At 39.9% G+C, this 19416-nt stretch overlaps 1 protein-coding gene across 2 annotated transcripts in view; it reads right to left on the reverse strand.

Moving 5' to 3' along the window:
- stxbp5l (syntaxin binding protein 5 like) overlaps positions 1-16353 on the reverse strand; it is a 142687-nt gene extending 126334 nt beyond the window's left edge. For both annotated transcript variants that reach the window (XM_022740794.1, XM_022740793.1), the window contains exon 1: positions 16186-16353. In XM_022740794.1, coding sequence (XP_022596515.1) covers positions 16186-16353 — 168 coding nt within the window. The remainder of the gene's footprint in view (positions 1-16185) is intronic.
- Between the last annotated feature and the right edge of the window lie 3063 nt (positions 16354-19416).

Genomic DNA, 19416 nt, shown 5'->3' on the forward strand with positions numbered 1-19416 from the left:
TTTCCCTGATGTGGCCATTTAATAACACTGAAATAACACACGAAATTCAGGTAATACATTTGCAAGGCATTGGCTTATAACAAAGATATGTACGATGAATTCCCAACACCAATAACTCAACACACAACCACATGCATTTTGTAGAGTTAAGGTATTTTAAAATCAACAAGCTTTGAGATTATAATTCTATTCCAAGATCTGGTGTATTAACGCATGAAACAGGGCGTTGGGGTGGCACTTGATACCAGAAGTGACTATGACATTTTAAGGGGTTAAAAGTAGGTGGTACAAAATTTGAGGAATGGGAACTGACACACGCCTTCACCCTATCATTAAGAATCACTTGCCTTCTCCATCACCGAAAGAAACAGGAAGGTCAATTCTTCATCCCAGTTGTCAGGCAATAAATGTTTGAGACTTTGGCAATGGAGAGAGTTTAGGATTACACTGGCAATGCTGTTTCAAAGCAAACACATAGAAAGACTACTCTGACTAAAACTCTGATCAACACCAAATGCATCAGCAAATGAGTCTGACACTGCAAAATGTGTGGGTCACACGTACACATTAATATGCAAAATACATATGTAAGGGCTATGCACACGCAGCGGAGAAACACACATATTGTAGGGAGAACACATTCATCCTCCAGGTCTTGCCACCAGGCTCCTTTTGGTTCTCTAGCCTGATTTTAGTGCACAGTTGCTGGGATACAGGAGAGCCACTCCCTATATACATAGAATACACCAAGAAGTGGATGAGAAATACATTTACTCTGGTGGCTCTCCGTGCTGTTCATACATATTTTAAAGTCAAAGCCATAAAGCCATTTTTCTCCCTCTTTTAGTGTGTATTTTTGTGAATATGTGTGTGTGTGTGTATCACCAGGTTCACCCATAATTCCATCCTCTATCTTTTATTTATCTATCTACAGTAACGTGTCATTGCATTTTTATATTGCCTAAAATAGAGGGACCTAATAAAGGTTGATTGGGCAGCTGTTTACAGACATACCTTACCAGCTTGTGTGATCAATCCCCATCAAAGACAGCCCAAAATGTAACAGGGGAAAGCTAAATACTAAGGAATTACTAAAGGTATAGTCATGCAGCAATTGAAGCAGCCAAGATGTACATTTAGAAATGCAGTCAGCTGTGCAGCAAATGTTGACCTGCTGCAAGGGACCTGCGTTATGACTGCCAGAAGCTGCACTACATCAACTTCGCTCTCAATCCACCTCCCTCCCCCCTTCTCTGTTTCTGTTGCGTCGTCTTCTCCCCTCCACACATACACAATCTTTATGCACACAAGCCTGTTCAATCAGATAACCGAACACAGCCATCCACACCCCCAAAGGCTAATACCACCTCATGTCACCCACCATCCTCTCTCTCTCTCCACACAGCATTCAGCTGCAGAGCTGGTCTAGACCCCTGCCTCTATAAATAGCAAGAAGCACCCATGTCTACCACTGACAGTTATACCTCCAAACACAGATCAAAACAGTGACTGGTTTCACTGATCAACACAGTGAAATATGACTTATATTTATGTGATTACAGACCACGGACCTTTTCACATTTGCCTTTGCCATTTCATATTGAGATTCAGCAATTTCACAGGGTGACAATCAGACTATGGTTAAGATTGTGCAACCGTAACCCCGCTAGCCTATACGCTTACATTATTACAAACCGCTGAGGCACCAAGTCTTCACGTAGTGCTATCATCAAAACAAATTGCACTTTGTCAGTAATCTGACAACAGACAATTGAAAAAATTGCATAAACAGAGGAACTAAGTACCAAGTTACATTTTATCACTTTTCTTTAACTAAAGATCACCAACATCGATAGATACTGGCAAATTAAATGGCCACAGTTTGGGAGGAACTACAGAGAAAGGGAGCAACAAAGCCCACAGAGGTGAAACAAGACCGTACAGTGGATCTGATGCATTACCCTGCGAGCGAGGGAGAAAGAGCGACAAAAGAGCGAGCAAGACAGTGTCGAGTTTCGCTTGCCTCTCTCTCTCGCATACCTTGGTTGACGACAGTACATTTATGGCCATGTTAAAACTAAACAAAACTGTCACCACAAATAAAGCAATAATTATTTACACTTAACATTCAAAGTATTCACAATATTCACTTAAAACTCAGCCGTGTAGGATGACTGTTGACCAGGTAGCGAGATTGAGATGTCACTGATTCACTGCTGTGGCCCCTTCAATATGACACATGGCAACATCACAGCAGGAGCTCAGTAGATAGTGGGACACATGAGTAATGTACTGAGCAGCCTGGCCTTGATAGTTCCTGGATACATTTATCTACACATTGTTGTGTAGATAAGTGTAGATGAATGTATGTATCTCAGAGTCACAAGAAAAGTGCCGTGCGCAAAGATCAAGAATACATGGAGGATAGGATGAAGAGACCACTTGTGATGTGCAGTTTGAAGCATGAGCAATAAGTGGTAAATAATGCATAGTGAGAATAGTATATGTGTGGACAGCAGAGGAAAGCAAAAGAAAATGGAAACGATGAAGAGAAACGCACTGTATATGGAAAAACACAAGCATAATGTTAATAGCATAATTGTATACTTTTCTTGTGAAAACAGAAAGTGCAATTTCATTTTCGGTGTGTGATGACACCAAAAATTGTCTCTTTGTATACTAAAAATGTACCAAATTCTATTCTTCATCTTAAGTCTGACAGCTGATGAAGACATAGTAATTTATGGTTAGATATTATGGGGTGTGTTTGTGTTTGTGTATGTCATATACTACCTATATTACCAAATTTCAGTCCCAAATTTGGTAAAAGCTGAGTTTTGTTGATGTTGGACTCTATTTACATTATGTCAGACAGCCGTTAAATTTTGGTTGTAATGAAAACTGGAAATTGATACAGGAAATAAACGGAAATGAAGCACCTCGGTTTCTCTACCGTCTCTGATTTTGGTTACTTTGGTAACCTCTTGGTTATAAGCTAACTTAGCCGAGCGCTTTGCTCTTACCAAACATAACTAACTTCACTGACCGGTCCATTTTTGTGGCAAAGAAGTTTAAAAACACCTCTAACCCTCAATAGAGGGATTTCTTTTTCCACGGTGACAGCAGAGGTTAAAACACTGGCTAGTATATAATTTACATCCACATCTTCCTCAAATTAAGGGCCAGTTGTTGGGCAGACGCAGATGACGATGACAACGTTAAAATAGAGTCATGCAGCGGGATCATCGCGCCAGCTGCAATGACTTAGCATAATTGCGGAGGTCGTAGGTGCGCGCGCAGGTTTGCGGATCGAGAAATGTACAGAGCAATTGCTTTCTGATAACAACAACCAAAGATTCTCTATACAGGCAGCGCCATAGGGCATGAGGGGTCACTGAATGGTTTGATGAGTATGAAAAGCATGTGAATCATATCCTATGACCTTCAGAGTCACCAGATCTCAACCCAGTAGAACAACTATGAGAGATTTTGGACTGACGTGCTAGACAGCGTGCTTCAAAACATCAAATGAAGGAGTATCATTTGGAAGAATGGTGTTTAATCGTTAATCCTTTAATCGTATTTGATTTAATATGTACAGTTTCTCTTTGCATTGTGTTATGTGTTCCCTGTGTGCATACAAATTCTGCCTCTGCATCACCCAGGTGGTAAGCACCTGTTCCCTAAGGCTAAACGTCAGGATGAGAGACAGTAGTGCAGAGAAAAGTAGAGCATTCCCGTCACATTCATCCATTCCAATTTACTTTACAGTCTCGGAGCACCCATCAAACAAACAGAGATACACGTGGCTTCCCCGACCAGTGTTTGAAGGAAGATATTTTGAGGTTGCTCTAAAATTCCTTTGATCTTGTCGGGAGCAGCCCAAAACAAAAAAGAGGCATATCTGAACGGGGGCAGGAGAGAAGATGTTAAGGGGAGGAGTGGGAGAGGAGATCAGGGGTTTCTGAATGTGTGAAATGAGTTGGAAACACGCAGTGGTTACACAACACATCACAATCTCATTTATTTCTTATCAGACACTATCTTGCCTTTTAAGAGTTCATTGTTTATTGTCTAGCTCCCCATCAGGTCTACCTAAGGACCAGGGTGATTTTTTTTGTCCCATGAAAGACAAAATGCAACTTCAGGATACAGTCAATCTAATATGTATACAATATTCAAATCTGCCAGAGTGAAAAAAGGAATGACTTCCACAGCTGGCGTAGAAACTCTACAGTCATTTAGTTGTGGGTTTCATCTGTTAAACATATTTCAGTGACTGTCTCTTAACATGTAGCAGGTTCATTGTGGAACCTGTTATAAGTTCAAATATAGTAATTGAAATTAAATTTGAAGAATGATGTAACAACCCACATTGTGTCAAATTGCAGTTTTTAACCTGATTTTGCCAAGTTTTAAAATGGATCCAAAAATGTTCTTTTCACAAAATGTCAAAAACTATAATGCTTTCTGGTAGGTTTGCATAGCATAACATAGCAGGTGTGGGTTAAATGGTAGATTCCAATTTATTTAAATTTGCATTTATTGATTTTTGGCCACATGGAGGAAGCACAACAGGCTTAAAACAGAATACTGACATATTATCAGCATATAAATTGATACAGCAAAAGTGTTATTATAAGAGTTGTTTTGCTGAAAATTGCTGCTGCTGATGAGAGGGACAGTGAGCGAGAACAAAAACATCAAAGATGCAATAAATAAAATGAAAACAACCTCAGTGATTACACACACACTTCATGGAACTGAGAGGAACTGCAGAGTCAGCTGAATCTAAAAGAAAGTGGCTTATACAAGGTACATTACACAGCCATATTACAAAAGATTGGACATAACAGGTGCACACCAAGCATTGACAATATGTTCAGCAGCACCTTTCACACATGTAGTGGAAAGCTCCAAATATATAATGCTCAAGATAGAGAGAATCCATTGTCTAATGTTGAGAGAATAAGGAGTCTTGGTGCGAGTAGAAATCGTCTTCTTAGCAACGGTTGTGCTAGCTAACCGGATCCTTCTCTAATGCATTAAAAAGAAGAACAGATATTGTTATGGGCTCTGTTACGGTTAAGAGCTACTTTGTTCCAGAAGCGAGACACTGGCAGGCAGTTTTGCATCATGTGACAAATGGTGCCAGGGGCCTTCAAAAGGGCAAACGCTGCACAAGGGGTCCTGAAGTTTACACATCAGATATAACTTAGGAGGTGTAAAGTAGCTTCTGTGAAACTACTTAAAACAAAAAAACAGGTCCAGATTACGAGAGGCAGACTGAGAAAACTGAGAAAAACAATTGAAATGTGCAACAGCCTTTGTCATTACAAAGACTATTCAAGAAATTCAAAGACTGATTATAGAATAATGGAGAGAAGTTGTGCCACTTGCAAGATACATTACAGTGTGATTCACATATGTGCCATAACTGAATAGAAATAGATAAGAGATAAGAAATAATGAGACCACAATGACACATTCTGTGAAAAATTCTCAGGCAAAGGAAGTGATGAGATATACATTACCTGTTTGTTTAAAAACATGCTAAGTAGTTAAAAAAATGGTGAGAACCACTATGTCAGAAGGTGCAATTAATAATATAATAAGCATATAATAGGTAAACTCATCAACAGAAAGAACGAAAAACACCCACATAGTTTCACTGACAGGTGGTCTGAACCACCACAGGAATGATGGCTTGGCACTAAAATTTGAGAGCGAAAGCAAATTTATAAGTAGGCAGGCATGACTATGATCAGCTTTTGATATTATAAACTGTCCTATTGCAGAGTTGTTATCCATGAATAAAGTGATTCAAGATTTCCATGGCGTGATTCTTTTTGCTGCATGGCACATGAATGCACTCACACACACACACTCACACACACACACACAGAACAGAACAGCACAAAAATGCACACAGGGTGAGAAAGCTGTGAGAGAAAGTAGTATGAAGTATGAAAACAAATGAAATGAATGAGCCTGGATAAGTTTCCCCCCCTGCTGAGTGTAGAGGGGTCATTTGTACGAGAGCGGCAGACTACACAATGTTATATGTGTGGCCAGAGTATGTTTGTAAGCTTGCTGTGTCCGTGTGCATTTTTTTGCATTTATATTACATCTAAAGTACTGTATGATTATTTTTGTAAGGGGTGATGAGTATGTATTCATAACCACACAAATGCTCCTGGACAGATAGTGGCAGCATACAGTTGTGTTTATTGTGCAATATTTGACACAAACCCCTTAAGGAACAAATGTGATGAATGTTGAAAGCCTGGGCTTGTCAGCCACATATACATAATTTCTATTATATAACTGTAAAATAATCTTCACTGTGTGTGTGTGTGTGTGTGTGTGTGTGTGTGTGTGTGTGTGTGTGTGTGTGTGGAGGAGGTGATTGTTGTGATTGTAAATTGAGGCTTCATGTCGTGCTTTCATGCAGCCATAGAGTCAGAAACCAGCCATGTGTGGATGTACTGTATATGTGGTTTAACCTTTTAACAACAGCAGCAGGCATGTCAGTGAATCAGTCATGGCATCAGCACTACGCCGTAGGCATGATGGAAAAAGTAGGAGTGAACAAACTAGTCACATGTTGCTACCCACAACACTGTAATGTAACATGTCACTCCGCCCCATCGTGATGACTGAGAGGAACCCACATTCACACATGACTGGTTTTAAAAAGAAAACAAACGAGCATGTTTCCTAAAAAATGTAATTTCTATCATGGCTTGAATAGCTGCCTGAAATAATTTGAAACTGGTGTCATCCGTTTTGAGGCTGCAAGCTAATGTAGTTAGCCTGCATCCACCTGTCATGGCCCTGTTAGATGTTAAACTGAATCCACTCATGAGTTAAAAATGCATTTTCCTTGTCAGTTAAGTAGTAGTAGTAGCTTTCACTAAAAAATTATGACCTTTCTCCTGATTTGTATTGTCTGAAACAATTGAAACTATGTTTAAAATGTTACAAATGTTAATGAGCTCCACAGAGGAAGCATGCTCGACTCATATTGTACGAGACAGAATGTATTTATGAAAAATGAGATGAATCACATTTATTGGCTGTACATTATACTGCAGCAGCTATTTACTACCAATCACCGGTACGTTCTCCACATATAGATAACATTTTAATATTATATGTTGATCATTATACTAAAATGCACTAATGATCACAGATGAGCAAAATATAATGTTGAAGCACAAGACATCAGTTTCTTCTTGAATTTACTGTTTCTTACACATTGAATACATTGTTGGCTGTTACAAGGCATCTACTTTTTCATTGAATTTCAAAAAGAAAGAATGTCATAAAGGAACCTTGACTCCTATAACGAGCTAAGCTTCTCTTGAGATAGATCGATACATTTAAAGAAAAGAAACTCAACTCCAGTTCATACACACACCGTTAAGATACTTTAGGAGAGACATCAAGTAGATGAGGTTTGTCAAGTGCTTGAGCTCTTAAGAACAGAAGGATCCACTAACCACCCAGAGAGGCAGGGAAGGAACCCCAGTGTTGGTTTAAAGCTTTGCAGCACTGCAGTTCCAAGTAGATTGTTTTCCATAATTAGGTTTCATTTCAGCAGTCTTAGTCATGCAGTAAAACATTGTGTTTGTATCGTTTTTTGCTCATATTTTCTCCCACAGTAAGTGCACAGAAAGGGCAATACATTTATGAAAATGTGCATTACTGGAATAGACATTTCCCTACAAGAAGCCTCATGATGGACAAAAGTTAAAGGAACAACAGCAGATGGTAGGAAACTGTTTCTCAGCTGTGCATTTTGCTCATGAAGACATTTTGGAATACATATCTGTCATTTTTAAGTTATCACTTCCTTCTATATATATACTCAGTACAAAATTGATCTTGTGGGTCAACAGTGGATTTAAGATGATTGCCTTCCATCTGCCACCATCTCCCTTCTCCCCAGACTTAAACACTGATGTAGCCATGGAAACATAAGCCATTATGATATGAAAAGAAACAAAAAAAACAAAGAGTTACAGATGTGATCTTGTTGGAAAAGGTGAGGCGTAACGATTACCCTGAGGTTTAAGAGGTTTACCTTCATACATTAACAGCCTTGGTAATGATAATAAAATCCTTCCCCATAAGAAAACCAAGTTTGGTGGTGGTTGTAAAAAATACAACGGAAAGAAAAAATTATTTTCTTCTCAATAGGAGTCACACATCACACAAGAGAAATTGCTTTGGTGGTTGATCAAATACTGCGAAATGAAAACAGACTTCATCAGAGTGAAGTGATGGAAAATCGAGTGAAATGAAGGGCTTGAAAAGCTCACTCGATTATATTTGCACAGTAAGAGGTTAGGCAGACATTGCTGTCACCTACAGACTGAATGGACAAAGCATTACGAAAGCCCACACAAAATCAAACAGAGGCTGTTTCCTTCAGCGTAATACAATAGTTCATGTTCTCATACACAGGGTGGATACTGAATACTGAGTACACACACACAGGTCTTCTTTAAAATCCTGCCTCACTTGTATACAGTTTACTGAACATCTCTCCTCTAATATTGCTTTTTCCCCTTCCTCTCTTCTCAGCCTGACATCAACTCCTCCTTAATTGATCGCACACTGTGGCTTCTGACAGGCAGCCGACACATGGTAATGTGAGACTAGCTGGAAGTCAACCCACTGAGTCATAGCATCCATGGTGAACTCATGGGGTCGCTACAGAGTGAGTGAGGTGATGTCATCTTTACAAGCCCACGTATCATTCTGTCAAAGGAGAAGAGCCAGAGGGAGGGCCCGAGTTCCTGACCTCTGAACTGCATCCATGAGTTTGGTAAAAAAGTGTTTTCTTCAACTTTTGAATTATTACTCTAAAACAATTTTGCTGATAGTTATACTATATATGAGTACATTGGGGCCTAATGTTGACAATTTCAGCATTTACTCCATTGTCTGAAACTGAGGAGCAAATGTAACATTAACAAATCAATCAATCAATATATTATTTAGAGTACTGTATGTAGGAGTATTATTAGTCTTATTAAAAACTTTAACGAGAATAGGAGTCTGCTAGCAGATCTGTGTGGCTTTACTTAGGCAAAGTGGTGCTTTTAGCTAAATGCTAACATCAGCATGATAACATGCTCAAAACAACAACAATGCTGATGTAGCAGGTAGAAAGTTTACTCATGTTCACCATCTTAGCATACTAACATTTGCTGATTAGCACTAAACACAAAGTACAGCTCAGGATGATGAGAACATAATTTTGCAAGTAGGGCCTACGTGGTCATAAACCAAAGTATAATCAATAAGACAAGCAGAAATCTTGACCTGTTGGTGGAACTATAACAAAAATTGGGGTATCACCTTGAATATCTTTACAAAATTCCAGGGCAATCTATCTAAAAGTTGTTGAGATATTTAAGTCTGGACCAAACTTGTGGACCAACCAACCCACATGACCATTGCTGAAAGTCCTCAAGAACAACCCTCCATTAGATTGTTATGGAGTGTTATACACCCATACAACAGGCATTAAATTGACAGAATCTAAAATGTTGAATCTTTCATTGAATTAGTAGTGTGCCCATTAGTGTTCCTGAATGGCTTGCTTCAAAATATGGCACAAAGCAACTATTCTATCTACAATCTAAAATTAGTCATATCTGATTCACCTAATGAACACAGAAAGGATGTTTTTATAAGGAAATCTAATTTGAAATGTGATTATGCTGGTGTTATGGGTAATCATACATCCCCTTTTGAGATTAATCATTTATCAATGGAGATTAGAAATGTGAATGGGGTCAAGATGTCTTAGCAGCTCCAGATCGAAAAATATTAAAAACACTTAAAAACCTCATTGAGTTCAGACATGAATTTTCAACAGCAGAGATCTGAGACCAGTAAAAGAACATTGTTTATCCCGCTTTCTCTTCTAACACAACTTATGTTTATGTCATATATATAATGATTGTTCTCTCTGAGAAGCAAATGTGCTATCAAAAAAAAAAGCACTGCAAAAACTCTGAGGGAACTGTTCTGTGGGGATGTTTGGGCATAAAATGTCAAGAACATTTCATCCCAAAACATCATGCATGCATGGAAAATATTATGTTCAGTTGCCTGTAACTTAGCTTTTAAAAAAATACCATGTGAGTACAAGTGTGAGCGCCTTTGCAACTTATGTACTTTTGTAAGGTTTGGAGTGGCCATGTGGCTTTGCTGATGTAACAACTGATTTGACCAGGTTGATGGGGTAAAAAAAAATAAGTGGCACATGGAATATAGATGAAGTCAGTTGAGGGTAAGACTTCACAGAATGCAAATGACAGTCATAATAACAGACACTGGCAATGATTAGCATTAAACATGCGACTGTTAATGATTTTGTAACTGTAAAAAAAAAAGTAACGATTATTTTCAGATGTAAAGGCTGTGAACCAGGGTAGTGCCACACCAATTTTCTGACAGGGAGTATATATTTCTAAGGTACAACATGGTTGCAACACGTTTCCGTACCTTACCCCCAAATAAGGTTAAGCTATATTCTAAACCTATATGTGTGAAGACTCTATTGGTCACTCAAACCTGACCATTGTCACATAGTCTTACCTAATTAATATTACACGTCGTATCCTTTCCCTATTTAGCTCAACCTTGACTAGAACTGGATTTGGATTTTTAAGTTTGCTTTTCTCTACATCCTTATATATAAGACCTTTGTTAACCTAGCAACAGAAGATAAACGCATCTCTAGATGTCCATTATCAGTCATAATAAAGACTAAACAGTAAACCACTGTAAACACCATGAAGGTCTTTATGAGCTGAACTCTTGGAATGTGAGGCCTAAAAACTAAGAAGAAAACTCCTTCACAATGTTATCACCTTTTAGATTGATAAGAAAAACTGCTATGTTTTTTCTGTCCGCCATTTGGTGCTGGCATGCTGCTTCCAAAAATTGTGCCGAAAGGGTGTGAACCAAAACAGTAAAGTTGCAGGCTGAAAATCAAAGCAATGAGCTGAAAGATGAAAAAAAAAAAACTGCATAAAGCTGCATAAAGCTGCAGGGATTGGATATAATCATCTCTGGATTCATCAATACAAGCAACCCCCTTTACATACAATTATGTTAATGCATTGTTAATCATAAATATCAAATGATTTAAAATGATAAACATATGAGTATTTATTTTGAAATTGTCACAAACAGGATGATTCTCTTGGCTTTTTTGAGGACTTTGACTGATTACAGCATCTTCAGCAGCTCTTCTGAATATACTCCCCATTTTCCTCTCTATTTTCTATTCTGTTAATGATTTGTTAAACAGAAAGAGCTGAAAAGCCCAAAAGAAAATTGCTCTTCAGGTCCTTGAAACTTTCAGTGAAACAGAACAGAAATGATAAGCCCTTATTGTTTTGTCCCTGTACGACTGAGGCATGGTTTCAACCAGTTACTGACTAAGATCTTTGGGTTCATGCAGAGTGTATAGAAAGGCGAAACTCTTTACAGAAGTGCTCCACTAGTTAGACATCTGGAATTACTGCAGAACAACTAAGCAAAGTTAGTTTTTGTGTTCCTGGATTAAAGCTGAGGTGATGAGTCCTGGAGGTATCCATTTGAGAGGAAAGCATGAAGGGAGGCACCTGGCCTTCAACAATGTTTACATACGGTAATGCCACTACAATGAGGCTCCTCTGTTATGAGACATGTCGAGCAAAAACTCCACGTTATTACACCACCAGCAGCAGCAGCAGCTTGTGACACTCACACTTGACAGAACAGATCCATGATTCAAACTGTTTACACCAAATCCTGATCCTGTCATCGGCATGTTGCACCAGAGATCAAGATTCGTTGAATTGTAGAATGTTTTTCTACAGCTCGGTCATCCACTTCTAGTGACTAGCTTTCTTTTCTTGCTCAATATGGCCTTGGCTGATAAGCCCACTCATTTCAAGGCTTGACAAGTTTTCAGAGATAGCCTTATGCTTTTGTTGTGTTATCATCTGAATATTTGTGGCCTTCCTATCAGCTTGAACAAGTCTGGTCATTTCCTCTGACCTCTTTCACTGTCAGTTTGTCTATTCTTTGCAATCTCCAAACACTGTATGTAACCACACATCTCGCCCCTTTGACCTTATTTCCAGGTTTTATGCACTGAAGTATCAGCCACATACCCATAACAAACAGTACTGTTTGAAATAAAGTGTGGATGATTTCACAAATAATGCCATGAATAGTTTTATCAATTAACTTCATACAAAGTGCAGTAACCAGAAAAAAACCTAAATAAATCCAATATTTGCCTTTAAAACAGCACCAATTCTCTCTTGGTTGCTCCAAGCATCGTGGAGAAGTTGCCACAGTTCTTCTCTGCGACTTTTAGTCTTTCTCAGTGTCTTCTGTCTCTTTATGTAATGCCAGATGGACTCCCCTGATGTTGAGATCAGGGCTCTATGGGGTCCAGACCATCTCTCACAGGACTTCTTGTTCATGTTGTCACTGAAGTTACAGACAGGTGACAAATTAAAGAAAAAAAACTGAAAAATGAGTGGGGAAACAAGATGATGACGCCCTAATGCACAGGACACGAGGGGTCACTGAATGGTTTGATGAGTATGAAAATGATGTGAGTCAAATGCTTTGGCCTTTGCAGTCACCAGATCTGAACCCGGTAGAACAACTATGGGAGATCTTGGGTCGATGTGTTAGACAGAACTCTCCTCCACCACCATCATCAAAACGCTAAATAAAAGAATATCTTTTGGAAGAATGGTGTTCATCCCTCTAGTGGAGTACAGAAGCTTGTAGGGGAGGAGCATTGAAGCTGTTCTGGCAGCACGTGGTGGTGACACAACTATACCAAGACACTTAATGTGTGTTTGGTGGTCATTGTCATACTGCATAATGACTCCATGCTGATGGTATTGTATGATGGATGAATCTAAACATACACAATGCCTAAAATGCCTTTTGCACAGTACTGTAGTTCAAAAGCTTGTGTGAAGTAATGGAGAGGGCATTCTCCCATTTCCTCCCACTGTGTGCTGCATTGTAGTTTTAGCCAGAGGGAGAGTGCTGTTTCTTTAATTTTGATCAAATATCCATGTTCTACCCTTGTGCGACATGAATGTTTAAGAGTTTTGTCTGTTCTTCTGGTTTTCAGCTTGAAAAAATACACTTACACACTTATTTTAAGCAAACTCAACTCAGTATGGTCTGTTATAATAAAATATTTGTGGATGAATTTGTGGAATTTAAAAGAAAAATGCTGTTTGTAGTGCATAAGACTGTAGTCTAAGTTGTGCTTTGAGAAAAAGTAAGTCAGTAAATATAAAGCCTGTTTCTCAACCATCATTTAGGCTTCTGCTGTCCCACTGTCCTCCTCTTTACTTCCATTACATCATAACACCAATCTAACACTAACATGGTCAGGAGTGCACTGATGGAGGGATGGAGTGTATCAATATATGGTCTGCATGCTTTGCTTTCACACAGATTAATACACATCTATGTGTAATTTCAACGGTTGCTGGCCATTCTCATAAATGCCTTCTTAGTGTATCATTCAGACCAGTTAATTCAATTGACATCCAACAAATGCAACTCAATCCAATCCCTCTCCCTCTCCCTCTTCCTCTATGTCTCCATGACTTTTTCTCTCTAACACAAAATGAACCTATTATGCTGTAAACAGAAATGAGCCCATAGATCCAATAAGACTCTCAGCCACCTGGGTTCCTTCCCCCTTTTTACTCCCTCAGTCTGAGGGAGAGAGCTCACCATCTTCACTCAGCTACTGTGTTCTACGGCACCTTGCTATGAACTATAAACGCAAAAAACACTATATGAGTTGTTGCATCTTCCCACACTGCACAGTGAGGACAGAAGTCATGACTAACTTTGAAAAGTTATCCAGGATGCCAAACACTCCCACACATACTGCACCAGCTCACAGATTTATGTCCCCATTAGAAGGTGCAGATCCTACCTAAAAATATTTGGGACAATGAATGGAAATGAATGATGACTGCCAGGAATCTTCTTTGTTTATTTTAATATAGAGTTACACAAAATTCAATTTCAACCTGGATGGGAACAAACCAATTTTTGCTGTGTACAGCACACTCATACTTTGTAGCACGGTGAATGAGGAAAAAGGTCAGGGGAGACAGATTTTTATTCATTACGTGGTTCTTATAAGGTCTCTTGTTGTGCACGTCTAAATCCCACATTCTGCCCGGCATAACATAAGAGAGCAGTATCCTCATTAAAAGGTTAGAGAGACAATAACAAGCGATTCTCCTTTTGCACACTCATGCTTCCATCCATCAACATCCTCACTTTGTTCAACTTTTACTTTCAGATAGGTTTTCAAAGTTTTAAGTATGTTTTTAAAGCTCTATCTGAGGGGAATGTTGTTGTCAAGTGTGTGGTTTACAGGCAAATTACGACCTGAGACATGCCTCTAGCAAAGAATAATTGGTAGTGACTAAAATGTGACAATATAATGGACCTGTGAAACTTATAACATCTCCATCACACCTTGAACCCTGTCTCCACTAGAAAAATGAGTTGACAGATGTAATTGCAGCTTTACTGACATTCCTCCCTCTCCTTCTGTGGCCTTTTTCTCACTTTCCTTCACACACACAAACAAACATACGCACACGCACACACACACATATACACACACACACACACACACACACACACACACACACATACAGACATACAACCTGCACCTGCATGAGCTCAAATAAAAAACACGGAAGAAATGTGATGGTGGGATGGAGAGCATATTTGTACATTCATGGCTTTTTCATGAGAGGTTCAGTCAATTCAGTGTCTTTAAAAACAGCCGTGCATTAAGCCACTCACTGAGGAGGAGCAGCTTCCTGCATGGGACCAGGCAATCATGCTGTTCTTTTCCAGCACTTTCTCCTCCCTGCCTGCCTGACTGCCTGCCGAGGGTGCTCTGCAGCATCCTTTTCAGCTTGTGAATCAACCTCCTTCCTCACTCTCCTCCTCCCCCAGCTTCTCTATACAGAAATAAAAAATTAAAAAAAACACCAGCTCCCACCACCCCCCCGCACCAGTGTCACTCTGCCCAATAATAATATAGCTCCGCAAACAACCTGGTTTCTCTTGGGTGCTCAATGAATTATGCACAGCCATATCCAAAATGATGTAGCCCTGTTTCTTTACGGGTGAGGTATAATCGCTGCAGTCAGCTCCAAAATGCATCCAGAAAAGGCTGCAATGGGCGGCAGGGGCTGCTATAAATACCCCCACCACCCCCCACCCCCCTCCACCCCCAACACCCATCCACATCCCTCCTTCATTCTCTCCCTCCTTCTCAGTGAAAAGCACATCAGCTAGGACAGGACTGCAGGGTCCCTCCACTGGCTTGCTGTGCACTTTTTTTTTTATGCAAGGGAGGGATACTAGTTATGTCATCGCTCCTACATCATTTGTGCCTGCTTGCTGATGCAATGGGGAGGCTGCTATTCATTGACTTCCTTTGGATTGTTTGCATCACATGTGTGTAGGCTGCTGCAGCCTATACAGCATGCTGATGACGGGGCGCATATACTGTAGCTATACTGGAGTGTACCCAAAAACTACAGGCGCACGCACGCGCACACACACACACACACAAGGCAGCTTCACCAGCTGTGCACACATGTCAGCGGGGGCAGAGCTCTATGTAGGTGAACAATGGGTGACTAATGGAATAACCACAATTCTTTGCAGTTAAGGCCCTAAAACAAAAAGCCACTGATAAGAACAGGATTTTGTCTGGTGAGGGTTTGGGGCTTTTCTCTGCTGCTTTGTCTAAAACTGCTTTCATCCTTAGCAGACTGGACACACGGAGCTGCCCATGGTGCTGAACTTTCAACACAAACAGAGAACAGCAGGCCACCAAATCTAGCGCAGCAGCTCAACTCACTTCACATCCAACTTTTACAGCCCCTGTGTTCTTCATTAATGTCTCTATAAACGCCTGCACACATCGTTTTGTCTACAAGCGCTGTCTGTATATGTGGAAAAAAGACGTGGTGAAGCCACAATCCAAGGTGTTACATGCTGTTACTGACTATGGACTGTTCACCTCCCTCCTTCGTGGGATGTTGGGAGTCTAAAACTGAATAAGCCTCTCTATCTACCCACCTTGCACAGCTGAAAGTTTTCCGACACCAGCGTCTCCTGGACGTCTATTTCCTTGGGAGTTGGCGCCGCGGTGGGAGTTCCTGCCGCGCTGCCGCACGATGGGGATCCGATAGTCCCTCCCGGAGAGGACGTGGTCAAGCCGTCCAACACCTTCCGAAACTTCTTCATTTTTCTACCTCTGTTTTTACGTGTGTCACGTTAAGGATGGAGAGGAAAAAGACCACTCTGCTGTCTGTGTTTTCCCAGAGTTCCCGGTCTCCTCTCAGATGCAACTCGTTTAGGCAGCTAAAGATAGAAACCGTCGCTTCCTGCAGCAGCAGCAGGCTGAAAAGACCCACTCTCTCTTTATCTGTCTTAGGTGCAATTTAAAAAGTCATACTGGCACCTCATCTTGCTCTCTGGCTGTTGTCCACAAAAATTAATGCGTCTGATCCACTCCGATCGGAGGATTACAGCCAATGTTGCAGATGCAGGTCGCCTATCTCTTCTCAGAGTGTGCACCGACGGCTACTGAAATTATCAACTTCATCTTCCTTCTGCATCCTAAAGTAATATCCACGCCTGGGCTCTGAGAAAAATCCCACACCTGAACATAATCAAAAGACCGAACAGCGACGTTCAGACTCAGACTGAAGTGGACAGATCGGAAAAAAAAAGAAAAAAAGAAAAAAAAAAAAAAAAAAAAAAAACTTGGAACAGGTCAATCCACTCCCCCTCCCAAAAAAGTACTTTCACTGCACCGTGGTTGCCAGAAACAGGAAGAGCAGGAAGAGGAAACAGACTGGAGACGCAGAGGCAATGCAGTCCACAGTCAGGCCGAAAAAACAAGGAGAGACTTCAAGCATCGAGGAGTAGAAAGGGGGAGAGAAGAAGGAAACGCGGTGTATTGGCGGTGTGAGCTGGAGGTTAATCTATGGATCGATGTGAGTCGTTTTTTTTTTTAAAGCTTACTATCCAGCTGTGTGTCAGTGTCGCTTCCCTGCAGTCCAGAGACAGGAGACAGGAGCTATCCGCGGTGCTGAAAAACCATAACCAGCCAGCCCCGCCCCCCGCACCACCCCCCTCTCGCTCTTTTTCTCTTTCTCTCCTCCCCGCCCTCCCTTACCAACGATTGGGTGAAAGGTCTAAATAAAAAAAAAGAATGAAGAAGAAGAAGACAAAAACTGGGGAACAGCAATAAAGGAGTAGTTCACCTTAAAATGCCTAATCATTATAGCTATATGAAGCAATGCATTAAATAAAACAGTGAGAAGAGAGTTCTGAGATAATAATCAAGCAGTGGAAATACCTTAGTCGCATCCTGCTGTGAATGGTTAAAGCCTTTTATGACGGCTGTGTTGTGGTTTTTGTGAACTGGCTCCATTTGTAGCTGTTAAGTTTCCTGCCAGTTTCCATCAACAGGGTCTGCAGAGTGAGTCCATGCATCAGTATCACAATCAGCCAGAGTCTGAACTTCTTTAAACAAACAACAAGATACAGATCCCACATCATGTTGTCTCCAGCTTTACAGGGTTTTAACATTTTATTCTGAACATACAATGAACTGCATTGTCAGGCCCTTTGAATTTAGTGCAGCTCTTTAACCTTCACACCACTGTGAGAGCAGGGACTGCTGACTGCTCCAAAGTCTACAGTCAAAAAAAGCTCTCCACCTACCAGCTGTCCTGAAAGCATGGCCATGCTTGCATGTCCGATTAAAACACATTTGATCTTTATTTACATTCTGTATGGTTTGGTTGTATCCTATGTTTATTTTGTTTTTTGTTTTTTTTTTTGTTTTTTTTAAATCAATTCGCTCTCATTTTGTAACAAACAAATGACTGCCGTCTCCAGAGATGCTACAATATATTTATGTAATTGCCTCCATGTTTGTTAGTAAGCCACTGACATATGTAGGTTAGGCTTTGTTTAGGTCCCAGCTCCCATAGGTTTCAAACTTAACCCCAGTTTCTTAGCACCTTTGTTTAGAGAAATATGATGGAAATCGTTTGATTGCATGAAATTAAAGCTAACTTCAAAAATAAAAAGACAATCATTGAAAAGCAATTGACATTTTTACTACAAGTACTGATCAAGTGAGAGCACCAAGCACTCAATGAAATTTAATTTTGGGGGAAATAATCTTTGCTGATGGTTCTATACACGTTTTCAATGACAAAGAGAATCCCAGTGTGGTTCTTAAAATGTCTTTCTAATCATATATTAGCATACATTTTGAGTAGTTCTTAACAATACATTAGTGGACTAAAACATGGTTTGACATGTTTTAGTCCATTAACCACCAAGACAGTATACTTTACATGAACACAAACCATTTTACAAAGTCTACTGTAAGTGTGTTAATTGTTTTACCTTCCAGAAAGCCACTGGTTTCTCTTCATTTCAGAGCAGTATGAAAATCATCTAGAAAAGACTTGAAGCTGGCTTTTTAGGTACTCCGTCCACTGTTACTTTAATTATTAAAGTTAAATTATTTTTGACTGGCGATGCAGTTTCCAACGAGGACGACTCAGATGGCAAGTCTCAGAAGTCACAGCATACCTGAAAGTACCATCAAGAAGACTGAAGATGAAAATTATATAATTTTCAATTAAATAAATAAATAAAGCCGGTAATACAGAACTCTATCATTAATGAGGCCACACCTGATAGTGGAAACAATGTTAGAACATATAACAATTAAAAGAGAAAATTAAGTACATAGAAAAAACAAATATTCTACGTATGCCTGTTGGAATATTTATCACATTCTTAGAAATCTTGGCCATAATTGCCTTATTTGAATGTTCAGGACCAGTGATATTGCATAACCACTTACATCACCAGCCTCTGTCCCCAGGCGATACTTGATGTTACGGAGCCAGAGCACAGCACACATGGTCTGTCTGTCCTATCCTCCAATCTAAGATAAGATGATAAAAAAGACTACACTTTGTGGTTTGTGTCACTGGTACTATCCAGAGTGCTGACAAGACTGCATGCTCTGCAAATGTCAATACACCCAAGACGTGTACTGGCTTCAAGATCTGTTTGAGTTTTGAGACTTTAGGGTCTTTCATCATTGGTTAAGTTTTTCTACCTTCCAAACTTTTCCAAAAATTAAAAATATAAAACTATGGATTTAAAAAGATCAGTACCTGATAAGTGACCTTTCATAGTATATGCAATCCAGTGAAAAGATCCACAACATGATTTCCTTTGGAGTACCGACATGGGACCTGCACATGTAAA

Source organism: Seriola dumerili, unplaced genomic scaffold (genome assembly GCF_002260705.1).
Source record: "Seriola dumerili isolate Sdu_G_001 unplaced genomic scaffold, Sdu_1.0 BDQW01000052.1, whole genome shotgun sequence".
NCBI classification, from domain to species: domain Eukaryota; kingdom Metazoa; phylum Chordata; class Actinopteri; order Carangiformes; family Carangidae; genus Seriola; species Seriola dumerili.